The sequence below is a fragment of the Borostomias antarcticus genome (genome assembly GCF_949987555.1).
Source record: "Borostomias antarcticus genome assembly, chromosome: 10".
In the NCBI taxonomy this organism is placed as follows: Eukaryota; Metazoa; Chordata; class Actinopteri; order Stomiiformes; family Stomiidae; genus Borostomias; species Borostomias antarcticus.
This window is the reverse complement of record NC_140243.1, coordinates 15,773,138-15,796,445: the sequence shown is the minus strand read 5'-3', so window position 1 is coordinate 15,796,445 and position 23,308 is coordinate 15,773,138. Positions and strand designations below refer to the sequence as shown.

The 23,308-nt window shown below is 44.3% G+C and overlaps 1 protein-coding gene across 1 annotated transcript in view; it reads right to left on the bottom strand.

The window, feature by feature from the left end:
* The window catches only part of LOC311314026 (CUB and sushi domain-containing protein 3-like), a gene marked incomplete at both ends in the record, with an annotated part of 136,469 nt that overhangs the window by 55,197 nt on the left and 57,964 nt on the right, over window positions 1-23,308 (bottom strand). Inside the window, 11 exons of the mRNA XM_084444309.1 lie at window positions 1,182-1,385; window positions 2,147-2,242; window positions 2,439-2,552; window positions 10,724-10,840; window positions 12,248-12,442; window positions 12,718-12,905; window positions 13,483-13,621; window positions 14,049-14,240; window positions 15,780-15,982; window positions 16,458-16,584; window positions 18,589-18,780. Of these exons, the coding sequence (XP_084300435.1) occupies window positions 1,182-1,385; window positions 2,147-2,242; window positions 2,439-2,552; window positions 10,724-10,840; window positions 12,248-12,442; window positions 12,718-12,905; window positions 13,483-13,621; window positions 14,049-14,240; window positions 15,780-15,982; window positions 16,458-16,584; window positions 18,589-18,780 (1,767 nt within the window). The remainder of the gene's footprint in view (window positions 1-1,181; window positions 1,386-2,146; window positions 2,243-2,438; window positions 2,553-10,723; window positions 10,841-12,247; window positions 12,443-12,717; window positions 12,906-13,482; window positions 13,622-14,048; window positions 14,241-15,779; window positions 15,983-16,457; window positions 16,585-18,588; window positions 18,781-23,308) is intronic.

Sequence of the window (23,308 nt, the reverse complement as noted above, 5' to 3'; positions counted from 1 at the left end):
ACCCGCGGAGCTGAGAGGTAATGGAATCCGGCCAGGCGTTATACAGACCATGGAAGCCGTGCAAGGATGGATGCTCCTTATAGTCTCCTGCACCTGAGGTCAGGCCTGGGTGAGACGGGCACGAGGGGCGGGGCTCATCTACACTGTCACACAAGTGTTCACTTGCAATACCATCTGAACAAAAAAGATGCTACGTGGAACTGAAAAGGGGTCCGTGTGAAAGACCCTCTAAGAAAGACGCTTTTTGGTTCCAAGGCTCCAGTAAGAGTCTTAGCACCAATAACAATTCAACCAAGAGCCAACAAAGCTCTTGGATGGTACAAAGGTTGTAGTGGGTCTCCTACTGGGATAACCCAAAAGAACCTTTTGGGAACTCTTGTATAGAGTATAGTGCTGGAAACGAGACACTTCAGTAGGTTTGATTCTGTTGGGGAGTTCTTTCTCAGTAGGGGATATTGAAATGTACTGTGTTCATTCAAGTGGGCATAATTCAATGATGACACAGTAAAATGTTGTGCTAGTTTGGCTAAACAACAAAGCCCATTGTGACTGGAGAGGGATGTGGAATGTAACTAAAAGGGTGGCAAGCGTTGCATGACGAGTGGGTGTGAATTGAGAGATAGAGTGTGTAAGAGAGAGAAAGAGAGAGAGAGAGGGAGGGAGAGAGAGAGAGAGAGAGAAGAAAAGACAAAACAACATTCTCTTTCCTGGAGTATGCTGTGGAATGAAGAAAAAAGTGTGACAAGCTTTGCATGATCAGTGGGTGTGAATTCAGAGCAAGATAGGGAGAGAGAGAGGGAGGGAGAGAGAGCAAGAGAAGAAAAGGCTAAATAAATAAAGCAAGGCAGAACATTTTCTATCCATTATTCTTCATTACTGAATAGCTGGAGGAAGGGATGCTTCAGGCAGCTGATAGCCCAGCAGATAGAACAGGAAGCCCAGACCCGTATGGGGGGCGTTGCTGGGTGGGGGGCATTCAGTGTGCATAAAACGCTACTGTATGTATACTGTACTTGAATTCCCTCTGCTGTAAGTGAACCGCCGTGAACCACAAAGACACCAGTTCACGTGAGGGCCATTTCAGACAAGGCACTGACGTGTGTGTGTGTGTGTGTGTGTGCACACGGGCCTGTGCGTGACCGTTTGCATGCAGGCGAGTGTGTGAGAGGCCTGCTACTCACCGACACAGGTGGGAACGGTGCCGTTCCACTGTGCCAGCGTGTTGGGGACCGACTCACACCCGATGGAGGTGTCACCGTGCAGTGTGTAGCCCGGGCTGCACTCAAACACCACCAGCGTGCCGATGCTGAAGTCGTTTCCGATGCGCTTCCCGAATCTGGGCTCGGGGACGGAGCTGCACTGGGAGGCGCTGGTCCTGGGGACAGCTGGGAGGGAGGCGCGCACACACACACACACACGCATGCATGCACGCACGCACGCACGCACACACACACACATACGCACACAAACACGCACAAACACGCACGCACGCACACAAACACACACAAACACGCACGCGCACACACGCACGCGCACACAAACACACACGCACACACACACACCCAAATGCATACACACACGCACACAAACACACACGCACAAAAAAACACACGCACACACACCCAGATGCACACACACACGCGTGCACACACACAAACACACACGCACACACACACACACACACAAACACACACACACAGATGTTGTGCAGTAGGACTCACATTTCAATCACTTGATCTGAGCTTGAACTTATGCAGTATTAAAAATCCTTTCAATCACTTTATCTGTGATTGAGCTTGCCTGTAGCAATGGATCCAAGGAGAGTACAGAAAAGTACTCTTCATGCCCAGTCGGGCAGGCTCATAAAATGCTGAAAGTAGAGAAGGGCACCGAAATAGGAAAAAAAGTAACAGTGGAGTGGCAAGAATATCCGTGATGATAAGTCAATCCCTGGCCCTGCTCTGCCCAGCTGCGGTCAGTGGAGCCGCGCTGAAAGAACCCTTCAATAGAGGACTGACAAATGTGCTGCAGAAATGTAACTCTTTTTAAACCAGCCAGTGAGCCTTTTGCCAGGCTATAATGCAGTTAAAGTGAGTTTAGGAGACAAATCTGAGATCAAGAATGTAGTAGAATGACAATAACTTACCTTGGTAGACAAAGTGAAATCCTTTGGCTGTCTCTGGACCCACTGTGGTGAACCTGATGGTGATTTTGTTGCCAGAACTCAAAGGTAATGTTTCTCCTGATGGGGGGAAATTGTATTAAATAGAACCAATGGTAACACTTTATTTTAGGGGGTCCTAGTACATGAACACAATGGATACCATATCGAGAAATGCAATTCTTAGCAATACATGACCATTATCACAGTACTGTATTATTTTAGGACCACAGTTTATTATCCGTTATCGTTTTAAAGAAGAGTAGGTCCCTACTACCTGAGTGGGATCCGTAGATAGAGGAGAGGAGGGCGGCTTCTGACGAGGGCCCGTCGTAGATCTCCACAACATCAGTGGCCAACGTCTGGAAAACCACAAACTGGCCGAAAAGCACTGCAGAGAGATAATGACAGGGAGAGAGCAAACCTCCTTATTAATGGATGTGCTGTGACTACTGTACATACAGTCACATGATATTCTGTGTATATAATACAACATGTGAGCATAAATACAATTTACTGCAGAAGTGACAAATGGGCAAATGCAATCTTTGAGACACCTTCCCAATTAGATATTGCCCAGTCTGAAAATGTCATACTGTATGAATCCAGGTACATTCAAGACCAATTCATCATCATATGAAATTTCTCAATATCAAAAAATCTTTTGAATGGAGTCACAGACCATCGAAGAGAGATATTTCATTCTAAGCATGTAAGGTTAATCTTAAATGAGTTGTTTGGTATTTATCATCATAATCCCTGTTATACTGTGAGATTATTTACGATCACATAGAATGGCCCGTGTCAAAATGTTGACAGACTGGGGACTGTTGAGATATTAGTGCTCATTGCTCGTGTCAGAGCTAAGTCATAGCTAACGGATCTCTATGGGCATATATATATATATATATATATATATATATATATATATATATATATAGAGAGAGAGAGAGAGATCCATAATATGGTTAGCTGTTACATGAGAAATTAGCACTAATATCTCAAGAGCGTGCAGTCTGTCAACATTTTGATATGGGCCGTTCGTAAATAACCTTATTACAGGGCTTTTGATGCTAAATACCAAACTAGTCCTTTAAATAATCTGATTATTATAAATAATAATCCTCTCTCTTCTTGAAGGGCAGTGAGGCAAAGTTAAAGAGTAAAGAGCGTATGAAACGAAGACAATGGACATGGTGATAAATATGGAAATACCTCACATGAATATTTCCAATGAACTAGGTCTCATTAAATTGTGTATTTCTGGCATTGCGGTGTAATCTTATCATCCACCTCCTGTGTTAATGGACATGGGCAATTAGATCAGTAGGTTTTTCGATGTGGAGGGTCGTTAGGAGAGATATCGGGCCTAATCTCACCCTCTAGCGCGCAGGCATCATGTGAAAACTAAACACTCCTCGCTTCCGGTGATGAAGACTCATGAACACCAGAGCTAGGAGCTTAGCCCCCAGAATGCCAGGCAGGCACCTTTCTCTCCCTCTGACAGGGACACTTTAATCCATGATCAACTACTGGAAAGCAATGAGGCCAGTCACTACAGTAGTTACCTCCAACGCATGCAAATGCCACGCATCCTGGACCCACAGCGTCATGGTGACATAACAATATGTTATATTAAATTACTGGAACAGAGAGCTTTGGCACATACGCACCAACTCAGGTAGCCTATACACTAATAATAGTATGGAGAAACAGGGGATGGGTGAGATGAATGAGAGAGAAAGAGGGGGAGAGAAAGAGGGAGAGGGAAAGGGACAATACTAATGTATCTGGCACCAGTTTAGCCTGAATCCGCAACATCAGCTTTATTCCTGCGGGGGAGGACAGCACATCTGAGACGTGTTAAAGGCAGTCATAACACAGCAAGGCAGGAAAAATGGCAACATATGTTTTTCCTCCTGGCTATGAATAATGCAAGGAGCTGTCATCTTCTTTTTGTGCCTGAATAGAGTTTTCGGGCCTATCCCGCCATTGCAGTACAGCGGCGAGCTCTGTTCAAAACTTTGGAGAGGGCGGACAATACAGTTTTTTAAGGTGACTCACTCTCAGTTGTGCGTTTGACAGGAAATGCATCGGATGTGACCCCTAGAGAAGAATGACAACCGGATGTTGTTAACTAAGCCTAAACAACGTGCTGTCCTGTCCTGGTGCTTACGGCTGGGGCTAATGCCCTCTGTCTGGGGGGGGGGGGGTCTGTTGTAACATTGCCATATAGAGAGCCGAGAGCACAGCACAGCAGAGCTACACAGATTGGCTTGCACCTCATGGTATTGCAGCAGCAGCAGCAGCTCATCCCTCTCTTTAATCCAAAACCAGCCATGCGTCACCCCAATCTGCTCCTGCGCTGTGATCACATCCAGCTATTAAGTCAATAAATCATTGTAAATTTGTTACCTAATTTATTCAGAGGGACGATGAATCCTTTGTCCTCCAGGGCTGTGCTATCGTATGGATGCAGTATTTTATAATGCAATGTGAAAGATCTTGCTTTTTAGTGATTTCTTTTTTACCATTAGCATTAGTGCTCACAAACGTGGTCATTCTTTTCTCATTGACTAACAGTGGTATTATATAATATGAATTTAGTCCATATTTTTGGGGGAATATGGTCTAGACGTGAAGTCCAGACGTACTGCACAGTAATTACTGCTGATGGTAATAGCAGGAGATCATAATCTAATTTTCTTTTTGGAAACATTAATTTTGTAAATGTGATGTGACTGCGATTGTTTCATTGGTCTGCCAGCAAGATACTCCTCTTGTAATGCACTCTGGGTTTGTTTGAATTAATCACATGTTTCAAGCAATCACATCAGTCTCAGGGGGCCCAGCTCCGGGGCGATCGTTTACAGAAAACTGTGGCATTATACAGCAGCCACAGTCACAGATATTTTTAATGATCCATTATCACAGTGAAATTACATCAGGCCTTTGGCAGGGCAGGAGCTTGCACTCTGGCATGAACTACAGTCCATCAGACGCTATCTGGCACTCAGGACTTTGGCAGTACTCCTTTTGTTTACAACTCCATTCCATATATTTTGTTCTGAGGCAGCGTGCCCCTGTCATGTAGAAGGTTGTAGTTAACTCCTGAAGGGAAGGTGTAGTACCCAGTCAAGGACGAAACTAAACCTATGTTCGGAGATTACTAGGGCTACCCTCTGAAAGTCGACGAGTCCAATCATCAGTCGGAGAACTTTCAGTCGACTGAGATTCTTTAAGTCGAGCAGTTGTTTTTTTGCTCCACTGTCAAGATGCGCTGGTGGGCTAAGACCGCTCATCTGCCTTGTGATTTACAGTACTGTATATAGGACCAATCATTCGTTTTAGACCTAGGATATTACTGTAGTTATTTGTTGTGCAGTAAAAGGGGACTTAAGACTGATACACTGGAGGAAAGAAGGCAAGGAACCCTCTCCCCTCCGCTGTGCGCCTAACCTACTGTGCGCCAAATGGAATATCACAGCACAAAACTGCTTTAAAAATAAATATTTTGTTACCATAGACAGAGCTCTGACGTCCATGAAAATGCTTTAGTGACACTCACAACATGTCCTTGTTGACTGATGCCCCACGCAGAGCTTATTTGCTTTGAAATGCACAGTTGAGGAGGCATTTGAAGTAGATATACAATGTGGGCTAGAGGATGCATGTTTAGCAAGGAAAATACCCCTCTTTTTTGTGCTGCCTGCAAGTTTGAGTTTAAAGTTTGACAGCTGTCCAGACTCCCGCGGTCTCCCCTCAGTCTATCAAAAAAACGAGAGACAAAAGGAACAATTTGTCGAATCTCTGCTTCGAAAAGGCAAATCTCATTCGACTCACAAAATTCCGAGTCCGGTACAGCCCTAGAGATTACTTGTGCGGCCAGAGTGGAAGCACATCAGTCTACGTCCACCCTGGAGATCACACCTTCTATTAGGCTCCTGTCTACCCCAGACTCTGGCGGGAGCAATCAGGCTGAGTGTGATTGCGCGTGGGAAGAGCTAGCCATGCTCCAGAGAGCCTCAGGTATAATCTCACTCTTCAGCGAGCAACACCCAAAGAGTAAACACCCCAGGATTGGGGATTTCATAATCACTCTCCACAGTACTTTTGAACTTACAGCCCCTGATTTATTAGCCGATTGCAATCTGACAGTGCTCCACGCACAGATGCCAGGCATCATGCATACGTTAGTACATTTGATGACATAGAGACATATGCCTCGGCCATAAAGCCTGCAGCGACAGCCAAGGACTAAATGTCGTGGCTATAAAAGTTTTACGTTGTGAATGACTTGGCTCATTATGACCTGTGAGCTAAGACTAAGACTTTGCAAAGTGACTGAAGGAACGTCCAAGGACGCAATCCCACTCTGAAGTAATCACTGTCATTACAAGGTATTATGGCTTAGCAGTCATGTCGTTTAGTGGTAAAGTATGATGTACAGTATGGGAACTTATAGATGTGTTACCAATGAAAGTTTGACATTTACAGTACATCCACACTTCTCCCTCCCCACGCCCCCATAACTTGTCCCACATGTCTAAAAATAACCTATGCTGCTAAATTACCATATAATTACATAGCAGTTCTACTTGAGAGTTATTAATACAGCAGTTAGTAATCAATGTCAACTTAAGGTAAAGTGCTAGCCCGGAGCATGAAGTATAGTGTATAATAAAGGAGACTTAAGAGATTGACTACTACTTGATAAGGGGATCATACAACATTATATAATGGGTAAAATGCCTTCTCACAGTTCCTACAAGTGGCTTTTGAAGCATATAGATCTCATGAAGACTTTACTCCACCCTTTAACAGCGTGATTCATGTCTTATAAAGTGTGCACAACACCAAGTACTCCATAAAAGTTAACATTCTGCACGGCAGATCTGTGGCTTTACACCAAGGAGATAAGCTTGCCTCACTTCCCCAAAACCAGTGAGATGAAAGCCTATCCATAAAAGGCTCAAACTACAAAGCACAATGTTTAATCTACAAGTGTAGAATATGTCTGGAACTCAGTCCACGGACACTAGCTTTTTTTCACTCGGATACCATAACCTTTTCTCATCAACACAACTACAAATACAAGTATAGCTGCTGCATAGCTTAGAGTCCGGGCCGGCCATTTTGAGGATTAATAAGGAGGAAGAGGAGGAAGACAAATGAAGAGTAGCCTACTGGGCTACGGAAGCCCTTAAGTGTGCATAAAGGCTAATCGCTAAGCTAAATTAGCCTATGGGGAAGTATGCAGAAAGGGCAATTTGAAGCGAAGGATGAGGATGAGGAAGAAGAGGCGATAAATCATAAATACTAAATTGTGCCTATTGACACTTTAGTTGAGCAAGTAGACCTCACTTCATGCTCATTGACTAGTCATAAAAAGGATGTCTGTACCTTTAAGAGTCTGCATCTGTCCTCAAATGTTTGGTGTGAACTGATAGCAACTGCTATTTTTGGACTCCCTCAAGTACCACTATCATTCTTTATGAGGAAAGCATGGCCAGCTTCAGATAGCTGAAAAAGTATAACAGCTTAGATATTTACACCGCAGGAATCCTGGATGAACATTTTAGTAGAGTGACTCACTTCCCCAAAACCAGTAGATGAAAGCCTATCCATAAAAGTGTGATGGGAATGAGTTGTGGGACTAAATTGATTGACTGAGCATGGATTCACTGATTGACTGAATTGATTCGGTTGAACGCAAGTGGGACTGATTACGGGAGATGTAAGCAGACAAATGACTAGTCAGATGAAGAGACGCAAACAAGATGAACGGTAACATGAATTATGAACAGGCTGACCTGATCTAGCTTGAAGCTGCACTAAGAATTTTCCAACTACTAGAGTGACAAACTAACATTTTTAAAATACACCAAAGTAAAACTACTGGGCTACTACCAGTACATTGGCTTTTCCTATCTTAAATGCAATTATTGTAAGTCACTTTCAGTTTTAGTCAGCTAAATGACTAATGTAATGTAATGTAAGACAGCTTCAACAGTTTCCACAAAATATTTATAAAAAAAAAGGCACCACAAGGGGCGAAAACCAAAGACTAAACAATAAAACATGAGAAGTCAGACTTCCTAAGGGGATTCAGATTCAGAATATTGAGGGGCCGTCAGCTGAGCTGCCCCCTAACTACAGCATGTGTTTTGTCCCAGGTCTTTCTGTGTAGAGTTTGCATGTTCTCTCTGTGTTTGTGTGGGTTTCTGCCAGGTGCTCCAGTTTCCTCCCACCATCTAAGACATGTACAGTATGTTGGGGTTAATACTCCTGTCAGTGCCCCCTGACTAAGACACTGGTCCCTGGGCGCTGTACTGCGGCAGCTCCAAGTGTTAGGATGGCTCAAATGCAAATGGGATCAATACAGAAGACTGTATTGTTCTCCTTCTTCAAAAAGTTATCTTCACAGCGTTTCCAGTAAACAACCTTTGAAATCTAGCAGGGCTGTCTACGAGCTTGGCCGAAGGCAAAGGTTGGTTACCATGGATAATTAATCTCTTTACTCAGTACTAACGCTAATGTTTGAAATATGAGTGAAAAAATTATTTCTGACAGAATAATCAAACATAAAAGGGCAACAGATGCCTTACTGACATCCACAAGCTTCAAAATAAATGAACTTGTGCAAAGAGCATACATACCAGTATGAGCCTGGTGGCTAAGGATTGGTCAGTGGAAAAGCACCCTAGTCTAAAGCACTCTAGTCCAGACAGAGAGAACTGTCAAGCTTACTGAGAGAAACAGACTGGTTCTGTGGTGGAGAGAGCAGCCTGTAGACCATGAAAGAAAAAGAAAGAAACTGAAAAAGGAAGGATGAATGCATATTGATTTGTACATCGGAAATTCTTTCAGTACTGCAATATAGGCTACATAATGAACGATACATATACAGTACATAACATAGATAGTACCCTAGCAACCAGATTCACTAAGATTTTGAGATTCGCCTCAGGTTCAGTCACATTCAAAACCAGCTATAAATACATTAACCTAAGACCACACTTGGATAAACATGAATATTCTGTAAGGTACATCTATGAAGCATGCACGGTCCACAGAAACCTACTGTATAACACATCCATCCTGTGTAGTTGATCTCTTCCTGGTACTGTATCTGTGTGTCCCAGTGGACCAGAATTATGAGATGATATTTCAGCCTGACCTTTCCATGCCAAAGCTTCAAGCCTGACACGCCTGTCTGGTGGAGTAGAGACACTTCAGGTCGCCCAACAGTCTCAGAGCCACATCTGACACACACTGGTGCACACCGCTCTGTACTCTACTGAAATGTCTAGGTAGTTAGTATTGAACACATACGATCCCTGCAATAGGGTAAAAGTAAAGGTTGGTTTGAAGGGGAAGAAAAGGTTGAAGATAACAAGAACCACTAGATACAGGGGGTCAGGGAAGTAGGCGGTGTCCAATGGTGTTAAATTATTATAGTACCTGTATCTTTTATATCTATCCTTTTAGGCGGAGCCGCTAAATATTAATTAATTTCCTACTCAACACTGTCTTACGCTTCCTCGAGTGTCACTCTCTGGCCGAGCTATAGGGGTGTTATTTCCACGGCTCCCACACCCCATTAAGCCCTTTCTTAGCACTTTGGGCAGCACCCGTGTGTGATGCAATATTCATGGTAATGGTGGGTGTGTGGACTCCTGGAGAAATGGACGAGTCGGAGCTGCAGAGCAGGACTGTCAAACTAGAGATTAATTCATGTATCATGAACACGGGGGTTTTATAGAGAAAAATCCCTGTCCTAGAGAAAACATGGCTCCAAGACCTCTGTGGTTTATTTCCATTGAGGAGACGTCGAATCACTTCTAAAGTGTAGCGCTGAGTTATGTAGTGTATATTCTAGCTCTGTATGAAGAGCCCTGTTTACTCCCGGCGGCGTTTTGCGTTTGACCTTGTCCTCCATTAACTATTGAGCATTTTTCATGTCAAGAAAATCAATTTCTGCTTTTCCCCCTGATTCTGTAGTTTTTTCGTCCTCCTCGCCGTCACAGCGAGTCCACCTTGGGCCGTGCTTAGACGGGTACTGGACGGAGATGCAGCTCATATCCAATCGGTACGCAGCTTTAATACTTTATGACTCCATTGGAAATACAGCGGCGCACGCCGTTCGACCGTGAGCGTTGCCTGCCACACTGTGACCCCGAGGCAGGATTTGATTGGTACATAAGAGGTGGAGAGGGGCATTTATCCTGACATTATGTGGGAGGAACCCCGAAGAAATAGTAAATATCCACATTATATTATCCTCAATAGGTTTGAGTGCTTGGAAAACTGGATTATACAAATCTACGAATCTTGGCATGTCTGCTTGCCCATCTGTAGTCAGTCAACAATTCAGTCAGAGAGTCAGTCAGCCTCTAGTTCCTCTGCGACTTCCAGACATTTCTATAAATCCTCAATTCTATACTGCACAGTAAAGGTATAAAGCTTTAGTCTAGCAGCCGCAGTCTAGCTGAGCAGCATGCAAACACAATTTCTGCAACAGCGAAGAGAAACTGCCGGCATGGGAATGAAAATGCTTACCGAAGTCCCCGGGGACAAAGATGTCGTAAAGGCAGGTCTGACCCTGGGTATAATTACGGGGGTAGTTTGGGGACAGCACGGTCCCCTCTGATCCCGTGGAGCGACCCCCGCATGGCGCTGCAGAAGAAAACACAAAGTGACATTACAACGCGCCAGCACAACACCTCAGCCGACGCCGTCGAACCTGGCACGACTGCACAGGTAAGCAAAATAAACCACATATAAGAGGAGGAAAGAACTGCTATTTTACTGCTGACTCGTGTTATTTCAGTAGGTCTACAGAAAACCAGACGTTTTAAAGGAAACTAGACTTTAAAGAGGGGAGGAGAAGCAAGGGGAAGGAATGAATTTAGTTATGATGATAAGGACTATATGCTGCAGTTGGACAGTCCAACCTGGGAGGCCAATGACACAATAACATAATACCTCAGCTCTTCACCATATCCGCGACAGCCATCCATATTCATGCCGCTACATAATTTTGTTTACCACCCTCCAGTGCTTTCTACTGTCCCCTGCTCTGGTGCATGGACTCCGAGAGCTAGCAGCTTCTGTTAGTGGCTGTAAAAACCCACACCTGCAACCTCTCAGAGCCAACGTCAGGGCCGCTAACGACGTGGCTAATTAGTCACCCGGGCCCACGATCCAGTCACCTCACACCCCTCATGCCCCTCACGCCCCTCATGCCCCTCACACCCCTCACGCCCCTCACACCCCTCACGCCCCTCATGCCCCTCACACCCCTCATGCCCCTCACACCCCTCATGCCCCTCACGCCCCTCACGCCCCTCATGCCCCTCACGCCCCTCATGCCCCTCACGCCCCTCATGCCTCTCATTCCCCTCACGCCCCTCATGCCCCTCACGCCCCTCATGCCCCTCACACCCCTCATCTACTGTAGCAGGTGCCTGGGGCTTTGCCTTGCATTGTCAGAGAGAAGCTGTCGGCAGATGGGGACACAATGCACGTCACCGGCGACAGGAGGCGCACATGCGAAATCCGCCCATGCAGAGAGGGACGGATTAAGAACGGATCCAGGTCTTGTCGTTGAGTGATAGGAGGCGTGTAATGAGGAAACATATGTGACCAGAGGGGATTTACCGGCTGAGTCTCGCCAGATCAACCGGAAAAAGGTGTGGGGTGACGCCATTGTAACACCGACACTGTTTCACTTTCCATATAGTTTAACCAAGGCGCATAATTAGACCAGCTTCGAAATTAACATTTTAAATGTGCCTTTCTGTTTTATTTTCTGGTGACGGTACAGTATTGTGAAACACCAGCAATTTTTGGTCTACTTAAACAGCATAGGAGAAATTTTTAATGTGTGACTGCATTATTATTATTTAATTTATTTATTTATGTGTTTTCTGTGGCACAAAGCAAAATTATAATTCTCTAGCAAGAACTCAAAGCTCAAGCATTAAAACGCTAAAACATACATTCAGCAAGCACAAAAACGTACATTCCTGTGATAGCCCGTGTAACTGTGTAGAAGTAAGAACTGATCTATGGCTGTCCCACCTTGGCAGCTGGGCTTGGCTCTGTCCCACTCCGGTCTCTTGCTGTTGCCCATGATGCAGGTCAGGGTGGAGTACCCCTGCAGCAAGTACCCCGCCTCGCAGCGAAACGTCACCATGGAGCCCAATTTGTAGTCGCTGCCCAATCTGGTCCCATTCATCACGTTCCCCGGATCAAAGCAAGCCTCCCGTAGTTTCGCTGACGGAAAGTATATGGAACAGAATGAATGTCAAAGTGGGATATTCCTAATCAGGACAAATTACGTGACAACGTTTAGAGCAGTGTGGAATTAGCAGCGCCGGGTTTGATCGCCTACTTAAAACTCCTCTTGCGTTGCAAAATAAATGAAAACAAATGACCACGGAATTTGTGTTTGACATCCAGATCAGAGGAACAACAAGCCTTTACACAGTTCTCAAGCTGCACAATTTGCACATTGTGAAGAGTCCCATTCTCCTGGTAGCCTACTGCACCTTTATATTCCAGATGAAAGCCAGTGTAGCTAACAGAGCCGTCGCTGCGAAAGGCCAAGTACATGAAGTTGGAGGTGCTCTCGATCTTCTCTGGGAGCTTGCTGTCCTGGAAACTACCAATCAGGTGGCTGTTGCTGTCCAGCCCGTCGTAGATATACAGGAAGTCATAGTTGGGCTCGATACTAAAACTGGAAGGGAGACAAACAAACACAAAAGGGTGGGGTAGGTGGGTCTTTCAGTGAGTCTAAACATGTGACATAATGTACTGCAGACAAGGGAGTTTTCTGATAACATTTGAGCTTCAGAGAACCAGTGTTAGTGAGTCACTTCAGCCTCTTGCATCTCAGACAAGGAATGATAGAATAACACTCCCTCAAGAGGTGAGGGCAGATTAAATCACGGGGACATTGCGGTGAAAGGAGCGGTTCCAGACCATCGTGGGGATATGGTGAGAGATTACTCACTTTGTTGCGCCATATCTCAAATCGCATTCTACTGTGAGGGGAGCGCCTGTTTCCAAAATAATGAGCTATAGTTTGTGACAAAAATTTAAATGGCTTCAAGATAATTGCATTCCAGTCGAATCAAGGTGACGGCAATTTCAAATCAAAACCACCCCTCCTCTTCCCATGAGAGGGTGTTGTTTTGTCGGGTTCCGTCTGCTGTTTGCTCTGAGGGTAAACGTCTGAAAAGTATTTGCATTTCTTCTTTCCCTTGACGCTCCAGACAATCATTACAGTTAACATCTCCACAGCAGCCGTTTACCTGATGAAGGCCAGGGATATGACGTAGTCGGAGTGGACAGCGATCAGCCAGTCACAGTCCTTGCTGTGAGGGTAGGGGAGGGGGTAGTTTGGGGATAAGATGAAGCCTGAGGATCCTGTCACATTTCCCCCACATGGAGCTGGAAAGAAACAAAACACTGTCATCAATATGGATACACATCTGTGGGTACAGTATTTACATAGACCTTCCTTGGTGTTCTCTTCCTAGCTGGCCTCATATACAGTACAGTGCTGTATGTTGCTTCAGCCGACTCCTATGATTTGCTATCAATACCTATGTAACAGAGGTGGTTTCGACCCATGCTGTCACGGTTAGGTAGTCTTGTCTGAGATTTCAAAGCCCAAATGACCTCTTGGTTTAATGACAGATGCTTTGATCCGTCAAAATTACAGTACAACTCACATAATATTAGCCAATCAAGAGCTCCTATCGATTTGAACAGGCCAGTTTATTCCTGTGAAATTGCCTTCATCTTCCTCTAACGTGTTACTCTGAGAACTACCACAGAATGTCTACCGCAGTGTCCCATGGGGCGCCAGTCTCACCGATGCAGCTGGGGGGGCTGGGCTGCCAGTAGTATCTATTTTCCACTTGAATGCAGGTGATTTTGCTTTCCCCCTGCAGCTCGTAACCGGGATCGCAGGAGAAGGACACCATGTCGCCTGGCTCACGCCCTTCCCCGTTGCGACTGCCATTCATCGGCATCCCGGGGTCCCTGCAGGCCGTCGCCACCGAGCCTACAAGACGCAGGAGGAACAGACGCCACCTCATCACACATTCAGCAACTCCGTCAGAAACACAGCTGTGAGGGAACCGAACTGTGGAAACATTCAGTGATTGTTTAAATCAGGAACTCCTTAACCGCGGGCACGACGAAGAACCAAAAAATGCCAATTTCAATCTCATGAGTGACTTTTGAGTGACTCCACCTTGGGTTTGCATCCAGTGGCGATATGCCACCCTGGGCGAACCCCCGCCACGGCGCCCCCCCCGAGCCGACGCGGTGGAACCCTTTCAGTTTCGTTTTGTAAACGTGAAATGAACGGGCTTTCCTATTGTGAATGATAGACTGTCGGCAAGGGGGGGGGGTACTGACAGGCAATTCTGATTGACGTGCGATTTGTTGAGAGGGAGGGTGCTGACAGGCAATTCTGATTGACATGTGATTTGTTGACAGGGGGGGGTTTACTTCACGGAGGTTCGCAGAGTTTTTTTTCTGCTCTTCTTGCCGCCCCCCGAGATGCCCGTGTTGCCCATGCCTAAATACGCCACAAAAACATCCAACAGCGAGCACCCGTTGAGCTCATCATTATTTCAGGAGACCTCGGAAGGTGCGCTTTGACCGGTGCTAGCCCTGCGATAATGCATTTGAACTTTATCTTGAACTAACCATGACCTGGTGACTAGATGATTAGGGAGTGATTAGATCAATCAGCATTGTGTGTTGTTGTGTGGTTAAAACTGTCTTCACAAGGGAAAGACTGGAATAGCTATTCACAACCTCCCCATGCTCCAGTCTCTTACATTTCAGCTGCTGACGCCTCATCCACGCCTTTGTTTCTACACGTCTGGACTACTGCAATGCCCTCCTAGTGGGGGCATCAGCAAAATGCATCAACAGGCTGCAGTATGTCCAGAACTGTGCCGTCCGTATTCTCACCCATACTTTCCCCCGTGAGCACATTACTCCAGTGTTATTCAACCTTCACTGGCTCCCTGTCTGCTCACGCATCAACTTTAAAGTCTTAACCCTACACCTACCAAGCCATACATGCCACTGGCCCATCTGACCCCTCACCCTGTCCTGCCTTACGCGCACCCTCCGCTCCTCCAGCTCCATCATTCTCCAGCAGCCACCCTACAGGCTCAAAACCATGGGAGCCAGGGCCTTCAGCTGTGCTGCTCCACGGCTGTGGAACACACTCCCAGACCCAATCAAAGAGGCAGAGACTCTCAAGAACTTTAAAGCTCTGCTCAAAACACACCTTTTTAGACTGGCATTTAAAGACTTGTGTTGATCCCCCCCCTACTTTTTTTCCCCCCTAATACAGTTTATTTTTATTTTTTCCTTTGTATTTTATTATATTTTATGATCCTTTTTTTAATGTGAAGCGCTTTGAGTTCGAGAATTGCAATACATACTGTACCAATATGATACACACCATCTTCAGCTCAAGAAAACAGAATACATGAATAAAAAATTAAGCAATAAAAAAACGAAGGACCTAGATAGAATAACTAAACACCTATTTTACTTGGAAGTAAGAGAGACTCACTCGAGAAATCGATGGCGAAGCCAGACTTGGTGATGTAGAAGTCAGTCTCAAACTGGATGGTGACGAGATTGAGGGTGGAGTGGACGCCCTCGGGAAGCAGCGATCCACTCAGCTCCCTCAGAGACATCTCGTTCTCAGGAGGACCGTCCCACACCTTCAGGATGTCATGTGACGCCTCCGTGTCAAACGCCAGGAACTGGAGGCTGGGAGTCACAAGGAGCGAGGTAGATTTGGCACAGCTGAGCCCTGCAGTGCTTACGTGTCAATCAGTTACAGCTCTGTCTACATAACGGTGCCAAACATCATTTTACCAAAGCACATTTAAATGTTGTCACCTTCTTAAAATAAAGTCATATTTTCATGTTTTTCAGAAAACACAAAAAAAACAAAAGGGCCTCAAGGGAGCCATGAAAAATCATGAAGAGATGACTCAGGAAAAAAAATTGTTTTTCTCAAAAAATGACTTGGGCCATTATTTTGGTGACGATGTTAAAGTAGCCCTCAGGAATGCAAAATATGTTTACGTCCTGTACCATTAACATAGCACAAATAATTTGTTATGAAATATCCAAGGATGACAATATGTTGCTTGTTTACATTACAAGAGCATATACTGTTTTTCAGATACTTTGTCAAATATGAATGAATAATGAATGAATTTGCTGTCTCTCCATGCACCTGACAATGTTGCCAGAGTTGACTTGGATGCTCCAGGTACAGCGGAGATTGTTATCGTAGGGGAAGGGATACCCAGGAGACAGGATGCGACCTGTCGGCTGACCTATGAACCGACCGCCACACTCCGCTGCTCAGGGGACACACACAGGTCACACACACACACACACAGCCTTGTTAACATACTCCATGAAAACATCCAAATAAACAACAGCACCAGGGAAAAGATACAGTACACAAAACAACCTTGAAACACACACGACTGACACAAATAGTGTGATTGACAGGTTGACTGCAGTCCCAACAGAAATAGCCCCAAAACCGAAGCTTCAAATGAATACAAATGTATATATCGTTTGGATTCCTGTCTGAAACGAGCATGCCTTCCTCTTTTCTCTCTTTACTTCCAGTGATAATGACTCTGCGACAAAGATCGCATGGCCAGGCGCACACAGAGTGGCTGGGGTTGTTTTCTCAAAGCATTGTTCCTAATGACACCATTAATTAACTTTAAAACACTGTCCCATAAACACGTCGGGTTGGTTCTTATGCGGGAGTGGTCTGCTACACAGATTCATGTCCTCAGATTGGTGTAATATATCTACATACTCTACCAGTTGCTAGCTAACTATGTACATTACAAACAATTGCCACATAATTAATGAGAATATTACATTAAATAGCAAATAGCAAAGTAGCCTGGGACAGATTGCTTACACAGCAGAGATCCATCTCCAACATGTACAGCATGCTGGCTACACTCTACGAGACGAGAGGAGACTGAGATGTAATTTGTTGAAAGACCCCCTTCTTATTAAAGCCAACTATATGAGGCAGGCTGTGCAGCATGTCAAGCATCTGTAAATCACCAACATCTTTACAGTCATATCTATTGAGCACTGCTCATTATCAACAATGAGCCAATATAATGTACTGTAGGCTACATGTTATGCATATCAACTACAGCTTGCCGAACACATTTTGAAGATGATATGTTTGATGGCCGAAGGCAAGGACCCTGTGGCATTCTGAGAGTAATTCTGTACACGTCCTGGATTTGTAAATCATTTTGTAGCCCAATCCATCATAGCTAGACATCGCAACCTCACATATCTACATCAGGCTACAGAAGTCAGGAAAATTGCAGGTAATAGCTTTCTCATTATTTCCCCCACGCTCAGCAAGCAATGCATCTAAAAACAGCATAAACTGCATATATCTGCTTAGTATATAGTCAGCTCAGTGTATAGTGTCTATATATAAACTGCTGTATATACTGTATGTACATGACTGATAATCACTATGCTCTGGTCTGACTGTTAGATCTTTGGCCAAGCAAGCACTGATTAATGGAACACTGTAAGTGCAATTTTAAATCACCCAGAGGTAATGATAAAATAAGACCCTGAAAAACAAAGGCTGCGTTCCGAATTGCATACTTCTACTTTTTAGTACTACAGCTGACCCTGGAAAGTATGTACTTTGCACGCAGTATGCTTCCATGGGATATACTACCTTATTGTAACATTGCGGCTTGAAATTTGACCACAACCATCGCAAACCATAAAGCGATATTCGTCCACAGCTGGGATTCATCATAACGCCTCCAGTGTACTCGCACAATTAATGTACTGTAATCTACGCTGCGCACAGGATTGTGGGTCAGAATAGCCATAAAAGTCGGCTGGCTTGCATACTGCAAAATACGACCGGATGTAGAACAACCTCCTGGTATTTTTGCCATACTGCATGTGGCATACTATGTATTGGGACATACTACAGTACATCCTTTTTTGTCATACTATACAGTATGGAAGTATGCGATTTGGAATGTAGCCAGAGTGTCCATGTAGGGTCTCAATGGTGTTACAAATGAGCAATGACCTGTTATTTAATCTAAAGGACATCTTGCACATCAAGAGCATTCAAAAAGATCAATTATTCAGAACAAAACATGAGAGACATTTGTATTCTCTCCCCAAATGAAAAGCTCGGCGCTTTCTTTAACACAGTCCAATTAAGTGGAAACCATGTAGCCCTAAATCCTTAGGATTAACACTGAGCATGGCCATGTTGACTGTGCGCCTGGGCCGGCATACTAATAGCAGCCAGCGCAGAGGGAGAGGAGGATTACCTATGCATGAGGGGAGGTGATTGTCCCATGCCCTTCTCTCCCCAGTCATACACTTGAGTATGCCACTTCCGTGCAGTGTGTATCCTTGGTCACAGCCGTACGTGATGGCACTGCCAGCAAAGTGACCCTGGTCGCTGACTTTGAAGCCAAACTGCGGCACGCCAGGATCCTCGCAGTGGGAGAGCTCGAAACCTGGAAGACACCCGGGAAAGTAAGAATGAAAAAACAGGTAGACTGTCGTTATGCCTGGCTCTCTGGAGAACTAGCCTGGTGTTACCATCCTGGTCACGTGAGCTCACATTCTGCTCACCATGGATCAGTCTGTACTTCTTCCCATCCACATTGATTTCCAGAAATTACATTTTAACCGGGCCAATCAGGGGCTGCGTTCTAACTGCTGTTCTGCCTCCCAGTGGAGAGGCAGCCCCTGACTGGTACACACACACACACACACACACACACACACACACACACACTACATATCCCTATCCAAACAATCACATACAGGTGCAGATTAACACACACACAACATCCACATGTGCCTATACATACACAAATGCATACACTCATGAAGAAACAGCAAATCAGCATTCACTATAAGTATATTCAAAAGTTAATATAATGTTTCTGGGTGAGTTCTCATTAATCAGCATTGTAAAGACTTATTGATTGAAGTATGGAATTAATTTACGGCTGAGCAAAGACGAGGATTGGACTTAAAGTCCCATTATATGACTTGGCAGTAAAAGACTCATCCTGACCACAGAACACAATTAGTTTCCCAATTAGACGCTCAATTGAGTGTGAACGTTTACCAGGATTGAGAAAATGGCAGAGCACCTCATAACAGAGGGGGAAAAAAATAAACACAGAACAAATAGGAAACGTCTCAATAACTCTGAAATCGGAGGTTTGATCTTGACCATGGCCTTTGTCTGCATCCTCCCAGTGGGTAGTAAATGTGGAGGTGTGAGGCGATGCAGGAGCCGCTACCCATAAACCCAGCAGCGGAGATTTACAACCTCCTCTCCCTCAGCCAGTCCTGGTCCATGTCTGGTGTTATGGCAGTATTACAAGTGTCATGGTCGGGATAAATCACGACGGTTACTGCTCACATTTAGAGAATTACCTCCAAGCTTTGGTAGAAGAGTCATGAAAACATGATCAGATTTCATGTTGGGACAAGATTTAAGCCAGTCCCTCCTCTCACCCTCTCCGGAGTGCGCGCACGGCAGTCAGTCTCACAGAAAGTACGGGAATCAGAAGTGAACTCCTCCAGGAAAACAGATGTGGGACTTTGTTTCAATCATTGCCATGTACACAGAATCTCATCAGGTGAGGCTTTGCATAACTTATAATGTTGTCGTTACATCTTTTTTTACATTTTATTTTACATTTTAATTACAACATTATTAAATCATAACTTGTTATCATGGAGATGGGATACACACATACTGTACGTACACACACACACACACACACACACACACACACACACACTCTCTCTCTCTTTCTTTCTCTCTCACACACACTTTAACTGTGTTGAGATCTCCCACACAGCCATGGTGCTAAAAAGGGTAGAGCTCTGCTGCATTACTTAGTATTTGATTAGATTTGATGTCTTTATTGTCCACAAGAAAAGTTCATTTTGTTTTGGGCAGTTCACACCAGACAAATATAAAAAAATACATATATCACAAAACATCACATTACAATAAAAATCACAATAAAAAGGCAAGAGGTAGGGCGCAGCCCAAGACTCTGACACTAACACAAATGTACTTTCCCTCGGATCCAGGTGGATGACACTTTTATTTTATTTTATCACCCCCCCCTCTTCGGAGGACAACTTTAATTTTTAATTATAATAATATTAGAGAGGGAAGGAAGGAAGGAAGGGGCAATAAAAATAATTAAAAAAAAAAAAAGGTTAAAGTCCCACTGATTGTCGCACACGAGTGTATGAAATTTGTTCTCTGCATTTGACCCATCTCCTGGGGGAGCGGTGAGCAGCAGCGGTGCCGCGCTCGGGAATCATTTGGTGATCTAACCCCCCAATTCCAACCCTTGATGCTGAGTGCCAAGCAGGGAGGCAATGGGTCCCATTTTTATAGTCTTTGGTATGACCCGGCCGGGGATAGAACCCACAACCTCCCAGTCTCTGGGCGGACACTCTGCCACTAGGCCACTGAGCTGGTCAAGCAGCAGGAAGAGAAGGAGGGACACACACAGAGACAAGACAAACCAACAGATAGACGGACAGACATAGAGACAGACAGACAGACAGACATTTTATGTTTACGGCTGTTGTTATTAAGTGTCATATCGTAAGAAGGGATTAGGGAGGGGCTGGTTCACACTGGTGATTACTGCACATATTTATATTATTCATAAATCATTCCCAGGTGTCATTGAATTGGGGGATTTCATTGCAATTGGAGGCTGCTATTTTTTCTTGTGCTATGTAATCTGAGAGAAGATTTGACCATTGCCAAGTATCCACGGTTATTCTGGACTTCCAATTGAAGAGGATAGTTTTCTTGGCGACAGCTAGGGCAATGAACAGAGGTTTGGGATTGTGGATTGTTTTATTAATAGCAGAAATATCCGCACGTAGGCAGAGAGAAGGAGAGAGAGGGATGCTCCAGCCCAGGATGTGGGATAGTGTATTGGTGACTGATAGTGTATTGGTGTATTAGTGTATTCGTGACTGATAGTGTATCGGTGTATTAGTGTATTAGTGTGTTGATGACTGATAGTGTATTGGTGTATTGGTGTAATGGTGTATTGGTGGCTGATAGTGTATTTAAGCAATAAACCACGAGAGGCCGTGTGTTATAGTGATTTTATAACAGCTAGGGGGCGTTGTTAGGCACGACGCGAACCGGAGTGCCTAAAACCCCCCTAGCTGTTATAAAATCACTATAACACACGGCCTCGAGTGGTTTATTGCTTTTATACAACGGTTACTACAGCTATCAGTGTAAAATAAACACACAGCAATGTAAAATATTAACATTTATTCAAAACGAAGCATCATTCCCTCAATTCCGCCGAGCAAAATAGTTAACAAATGGGTTGCCAAGCAACAACAACAACTACAATGCATTGGATCAAATGGGAGGCGCATTAATACTGAAAATGGAATGATATGCGGTCCCAGGTGTGTGTTACAAAGTATTTTAACACGGCTTCCAGCCAATCAGAATCAAGAACCAGAACTAACCGTTGTATAATAGTGTGTTGGTGACTGATAGTGTATTGGTGTATTAGTGTATTAGTGTATTGGTGGCTGATAGTGTATTGGTGTATTGGTGTAATGGTGTATTGGTGACTGATAGTGTATTGGTGTATTAGTGTATTGCTGTATTGGTGTATTAGTGTATTGGTGACTGATAGTGTATTGGTGTATTGGTGTATTGGTGGCTGATCGTGTATTGGTGGCTGATAGTGTATTGGTGTATTGGTGTAATGGTGTATTGGTGACTGATAGTGTATTGGTGTATTAGTGTATTGCTGTATTGGTGTATTAGTGTATTAGTGTATTAGTGTGTTGGTGACTGTGTATTGGTGTATAGGTGACTGATAGTGTATTGGTGTATTGGTGTATTGGTGACTTATAGTGTATTGGTGTATTAGTGTATTGGTGTATTGGTGTATTGGTGGCTGATAGTGTATTGGTGACTAATAGTGTATTGGTGTATTAGTGTATTGGTGTATTGGTGGCTGATAGTGTATTGGTGACTGATACTGTATTGGTGTATTAGTGTATTGGTGTATTTGTGGCTGATAGTGTATTGGTGTGTTTGTGTATTGGTGACTGATAGTGTATTGGTGTATTGGTTGCTGATAGTGTATTGGAGTATTGGTGACTGAGAGTGTATTGGTGTATCAGTGTACTGGTGTATTGGTGGCTGGTAGTGTATTGGTGTATGAGTGTATTGGTGTATTGGTGGCTGATAGTGTATTGGTGTATTGGTGACTGATAGTGTATTGGTGTATTAGTGTATTGGTGGCTGATAGTGTATTATTGGTGACTGATAGTGTATTGGTGTATTAGTGTATTAGTGTATTGGTGTATTGGTGGCTGACAGTGTATTGGTGACTGATAGTGTATTGGTGTATTAGTGTATTGGTGGCTGATAGTGTATTATTGGTGACTGATAGTGTATTGGTGTATTAGTGTATTAGTGTATTGGTGTATTGGTGGCTGACAGTGTATTGGTGACTGATAGTGTATTGGTGTATTAGTGTATTGGTGTATTGGTGGCTGATAGTGTATTGGTGTGTTGGTGGCTGATAGTGTATTGGTGACTGAGTTCCAGAAGTCTTGAAGGGGTGGGCAAAGCCAGGTGGCATGAAAGTCATCATCTGGGATGCTGAGGGTGCAGTGTGAGCAGATGTTTGTCATTGCTAATCCCATTTTAAACATATTATGCTGAGTGAAATGTGCTCTGTCACCTTGAATTGGATTGCTTGCAGATTAGTATTATTAGTCACTGTGAATGTGTTGGTGCAGATTTGTTGCCAAAATACGGCACTGCGAGAGAAAGCCAGGTCCGACTCGCATCTATCGATGGGAAGGCATATTGTAGAGTCTGTGTTTGCTAGTATATTGTATATTTTTGAGAGCATTTCATGAAATATTTCCTTCATTTCGGATATGATTAGTGGTGGTTCAAGTTCATTGAGTATAATATGTATTTGTGATTTTAGGACT